The sequence below is a fragment of the Crocodylus porosus genome, unplaced genomic scaffold (genome assembly GCF_001723895.1).
Source record: "Crocodylus porosus isolate Cpor-Errol unplaced genomic scaffold, CroPor_comp1, whole genome shotgun sequence".
Taxonomy (NCBI): Eukaryota; Metazoa; Chordata; order Crocodylia; family Crocodylidae; genus Crocodylus; species Crocodylus porosus.
In genome coordinates, this window is record NW_017728910.1 from 3317951 (window position 1) to 3323697 (window position 5747).

Below are 5747 nucleotides of genomic sequence, written 5' to 3' on the forward strand. Positions count from 1 at the left end.
CCCCCGCAGCCCCCTGGTGCTTCCCTCGGCGGTGGGAGCGCGGGCTGCTGCCGAGTGCAGAGCCCAGCCCTCCGGCCCTCCCTCCGGCCCGCCCGCTCAGGTGCTGAAGCTGGTTTCCACTCATTCCCTGAGTTTCAGGCCTCACGGTGCCCTGCCCGCCCGGGACAGCCCAGGGGGTCGTCCGCGGAGGAGCTCCAGGCAACCAGCACTAGTCCCAGAACAGGACCAGGCTGTCTTACCGCCCAGCCCAGGGTCCTCTCCTGATGGAAATGTTCCTTCCCCGGATACCAGTGTGCCAGCTATTGTACAGGTCCACTGCGACCAGGTTGGACGGTCACCCCCGGGGCCTTCCTCGGTGTCCCAGACAGCTCCTCCAGAGCTCAGCTCCACGCTCCAGAGACTGCCGTCCAGCGAGACCCCGGTCTCAGAGCAGCCCTCCGTCGTTCTGAGTACAAACAGCCCTGCTGCTCGCAAAGTGGGCAGGCAGCAGATCATTCCTAAGAGTCTGGCCTCGGAAATAAAAGTGACCAACAAATTCAGTAACCCAAGCCTGGAGCCAAACAAGAGAGTTGTGAAGGTTCGCAGCATGGTAGAGGACCTTAACGTGCCTTTGGTAGCCTCTGGCGATGAAGAAACGGAAGGTGACTTGGATAGTCTAGGAACGCTGAGACGAGGGTTGAGATCTACTTCCTACCGCAGGGCAGTAGTGAGCGGCGTTGACTTTGACAGCTCTACAAATTTTAAGAAAAAAAACAGAATGTCCCAGCCTCTACTCAAAGCAGTGGTGGAAGATAAGGAGAAGTTTTCCAGCTTAGGAAGAATAAAGGTGAGTAGACTGGTGGATGAAACTGAAGCAGTAACTTGAATGGTATTGTGTGATTTGCTGTGTTTTTCTGAGTGCTCTGTTTATGGTCAGCAACTTTTTTGTCGATTCTGAAAATCTCTATGGTTATTTAAAATCTCTTCAGTTCCACTTGGATCAAAACAGTACTTTCAAGGGGTCACTTAATTTGAAACCCAGGATGTTTACAAATAAAGAGAGCGTTAACAGTAGTTTCATGTTGTATGGCTGCCACTAAGCCCCTCTGCCAATTCAGATGTTGTTTTGCAATCACACTTCTTTTTAAAATTGCTTCCCATGGCCCAGTATGCCCATGAGTACAGGAGTCAGTGCAACTGACTTCACAAACTGCTGCTTAATGCAGAAAGTAAATGAACTGGCAAAAAAAAGTAATTTTCCCCCCTTCTAATCTTTTTTTTAGATACAATAATCTTAGGCGTTACTTGTAATAGTATATTTAAAACAGGCAGATGTTTAACTGGCAAAATCCCTTTTAAATAACTTTTACCTATAGTGTTGGGCTAATATGTGTCCTAAAAGTAGGATGATGGCTTATTTTAATACCCAGATTAATCCTTTTTGAGTAATAGTGTTACTATATTTTATCATGTATTCACATACTAAATGATGCCACAAGGACTTGCTAACAAATTGGAAACATTCATTAATCTTTTTTTGCTTGAATGTGTCACGCTAACTTTTTCTTGTGTTTCATTTGCATTTTATGCTTCAAGCATTGATTGTTTTAATAAATTGGTATATTACAAATCTCTGCAGGGTGACTTGGAACTGTGTGGTAAAGTACTCCAGGAAAGGCTTACCAGCTGTAACTACTGGAATATTGTAATTATCATCTACATGATAATTTAACATGAGGGTTGGGAGCTTTCAGAGAAATGAAATAAAGAAGCAGGAGGTCAAGGTGTGGGCCATATCATGCCATCAGTTTTTTGTGATGAGAGTTGTGATGGTTCTGCTTAAATTCTGATGATGTGATATTGCCCTCTGTGTCGCTTTTTTTTTTTTCTGCTAGCAAAATCTCTCTCTTTGATCAACTGAACTAATGCTATTTGAACCACATAAATGTCTGAAATGTAATGCTCAAATAAAGTCTATTTTGGGGGTTTGTTGTGGTCTCAGAAACTAACTTGCTGAATATTTGATGAGAGTTTTATTGTAGGGTGAACAGAAAGAAGCTAGTCACTCAAACATGAGATTTCTAGGAAGCTAAGAGGGAATGAAATAAGTTAGAAGGTCATTACACTCTTGTAAAGCCATTAAAGCTTTATTCAGTTTATAGGAAAAATACCACATGTAGGACAAATCTAAATAAACGATAAAGACAGAAAAATACCCAGAGGAACTTGTAAAGTGAAACAATTTACAAGTGAAACAACTGTTGTATGAGAGACTTCCTAAGTTTATACATTAGGAATAAATGACTCAGTGCCTAAATATCAAATAAAGTACTATAGTACTTGTATGCTGTCAGCAACTTGGTATCCTTATCTTCACATGCTGTTTCCTTTTTTCTATTGAAAATTAGAAGAAAATGCTGAAAGGACAAGGGACCTTTGATGGGGAAGGTAAGCACTGGCCTTTTGTAGAGGTTGTTTTTTACTATTTTAATGAATACTAAGAAAACATGCTTTCAATAGACAGAATAAATCCTAAAAGAAACTAACTTTAAGAAGATGATTTCATAGAATTCTTCAGTGCTTTGTCCAAGAATAAGCATCTTGGGAAAGTCAAAGTTTAGGTTACCAATCAGTTGAAAATTCCTTTCTCTAATATTTTGTCTGACTGACAGTGCTGCTTATGGAATTCTTTAACCATTATAGAAAGGCAGGTAAGGAAATACCTTAAACTTGAATATGAAAAGAAACTGGACTGTATGTTGTTTAAACCTCTGCTGGTATAAAGCACTGTGGAATTTGCATAAAAAAGGTCCATTCCCATAAGCCAGTTCCAGGCCTCTAGAACAGTGGTTCTCAAACTTTTTTTTTTCACGACGACTTAAATTTCTGAGGGTCTTGGCAGACCACTTAAACTTTTTTTTGTTCTACAAATCAAAGCACATAACTCATATTGTGATAGCAGTAGTCTTACCTTACAAGTGCAGATATTCTCAATTGTTCTGCAACCTTTGTGTGGACCACCTGAATGGAGCTCATGGAGCAGCGGTGAACCTCTGCTCTAGAAGCATAGCCATCTTGCACCTGTGTGGATGCAAGAATTAAGTTCTGGATTCAGCTTGCAGGCTGGGGGCTAAGTTGTCATACTCTGGTAGGGGTGTTAACCACTGCTATCCTCTGCTCCCTGACCTTTACCAGTGCTTAGGAGAGTTGTCTTTGCTGTCCAGGTTTTAATCCTTTCTTCTGTTGTAGCTTTTTGACACTTAAGTTTGCAGGCTAGGTATTATCTTAGTCTCTGCTCTTCCATGCTCTGTCTCTCACCTCTTATCCTGACTCTTGACAAGTTTGTTATTTTCCCTGTATCTTCATTTTTTTTTTCTCTTCCTGTCTACAAAATCTTAGGGCTCTGGGATAATTTTGGTATGACCATGCTCTCTTTGGCTTGTCCTTCTTTTCATCTCCCCTCCATTCAAAATCCAGTTGTCCTAATTCTTTCTTTATTACTTTGTCAGTGTTTTCCATTTGCGTCTTCCCCATTCTGTAACAGCTCCAACAATGTTCAGCTCCAACACTGTTCTTCCAGTTTTGGAGCACTCCACAATGATGTCTTGCCTTCATCTCTTCCAGCATCACTTTTTTTACCTTCACCTTTTCCTATGCTCTGAAGTGATTTTTTTTGTTCTAGTTCCACTTTTGACCATTCTCTTACTCTCCTTTGACAGTGTCGCATACATTACTCTCTCCATAATGCTAATCAGTTTCATTCCTTAGGAAGCTTATCAAAACTACATTTACTCTTTGAAGCATACTAGTTCCAATTATCATGATGATATATATGTTATATGAAAAAGTGTTCATATAACATTTTCATTACACATTTGGATAATGGGATTGATTGCACACTTAACAAATTTGCAGATGACCCCAAGTTAGGTAGAGTTGCAGACACTCTGGAGGGGATGCCTCAGATCCAGAATTCCCTGGGTAGACTGGAAAAGTGGTCTGCAGTCAACCAGGTGAAATTCAACAAGGACAAATGCAAAGTCCTGCACTTGGGATGGAATAAATGCACACACAAATACAGACTGGAGAATGATTGGCTAAGGTGCAGCCCTGCAGAGAAGGACCTTTTGGTTACTGTAAGCTGTATAGTAGCCAATAGTGTTCTCTTGTTGCAAAAGAAAGCCACAGCATACTGGGTTGTATCACCAGAAGTGTCACTTGCAAACCAAGAGAAGTAATTATTTTGCTCTATTCAGCACTAGTGAGGCCTCATCTGGAGCACTGTGTCCAGTTTCTCTCCCCCCCTGCCCTCCTTCCCCCAACACACACACTTCAAGAAGGATGTGGACAGATTAGAAAGAATCCAGTGAAGAGCAACAAAAATAAGGGGCTTGGGAAGCAACACCTTTTAAAATGGCTGAAAGAGCTAGGGTTATTTAGTTTGGAGAACAGAAGACTGAGGTGGAATTTTATCAGGCTCAGATAGTAATAATCAATGGCACGAGATCTAGTTGGCAGCCAGTATTAATTGGAGTGTCCCAGCAGTCGGTCCTGGGGCCATTTTTGTTCAATATCTTAATCAATGACCTGGAAGATAGCACAGAGTGCACCCTCAGCAAATGACACTAAGCTGCGGGGAGTAGTAGGTACACTGGAGGGTAGGGCTAGGATTCAGAGTGACCTAAACAAATTGAAGGATTGGGCCAAAAGAAATCTCATGAGGTTCAACAAGGAGAAGTGCCAAGTTCTGTACTGGGCAGAACAATTCCATGCACTGGTTCATGCTAGGGGTTGACTGGCTGGACAGCAACTCTGCAGAACAGGACCTGGGGTTTATAGTAGACAATAAGCTGAATATGAGCCAGCAGTGTGCCATTGTTGCCAAGAAGGCTAACAGCATATTGGGCTGCACTGGTAGGTGTGTTGCTAGTAAGTCAAGTGTAGTGATTCTTCCCCTCTATTCAGTACCGATGAGGCCACGTCTGGCACCACGAGCACTTGTAAAGCTGTTCCAAGGGCCCTGCAGTAACTCCTGCTAGCTCCCTCAACACCCTGGGGTGGAGAGCATCTGGACCCGCTGATATGAACACGTCCAGCCCCTCCAGAAGCTCTCTAACCCGGTCCTCCCCAACCTGTGGTCTGGAAGCGTTCCCCTCAAGTCCCTCCGGCATCACGGTGGGGAAGTCCCGGTCCCTGCACAAGAAAATGGAGGTGAAGAATTGGTTAGAGAGGTCTGCTTTCTCCTCTGGCGCAACCACCAGATTGCCCAGAGGATCTTGCAGGGGCCCCACATTTCCGGGTGCTTTCTTCATCCTCCCTATATATTTGAAAAAGGACTTTTTATTATCTGTGATTTTGGACGCAAGTCCTAGCTCTATGTCTGCCTTACCTTTCCTGACAACCCCCCTACAGGCCCTAGCAGAGGAGATATACTCCTCTTTGGTGATAGCATCCCCTTTCTACCAGGTGTACGCCGCCTTTTTGGAAATCATGCATTCCCAGACGCCCTTGGTGAGCCAGGGGGGCTTATGGGCACTCTTGCCTCCCCTGCTTCTTGTTGGGATGGTCACCCCTTGGGCCCTGAGTATCGTCTCCTTAAGGAATGACTACTCATCTTGGGCATTGAGTTCCCTTTCCCTTGAGAACCGCAGTGCCTCTCCCACTAATCTCAACTCATTAAAGTTGGCCCTCTTGAAGTCTAGGGCTACTGCCTTGCTGCAGCCCTTGACACCCTGCGCTGGATGGTGAATTCCAGCAAGTGATGATCG

At 43.7% G+C, this 5747-nt stretch overlaps 1 protein-coding gene across 1 annotated transcript in view; it reads left to right on the plus strand.

Moving 5' to 3' along the window:
* Positions 1–4: 4 nt before the first annotated feature.
* ARHGEF26 (Rho guanine nucleotide exchange factor 26) overlaps positions 5–5747 on the plus strand; it is a gene marked incomplete at its 5' end in the record, with an annotated part of 141428 nt that continues 135685 nt past the window's right edge. Inside the window, 2 exons of the mRNA XM_019532508.1 lie at positions 5–826; positions 2388–2427. Of these exons, the coding sequence (XP_019388053.1) occupies positions 5–826; positions 2388–2427 (862 nt within the window). The remainder of the gene's footprint in view (positions 827–2387; positions 2428–5747) is intronic.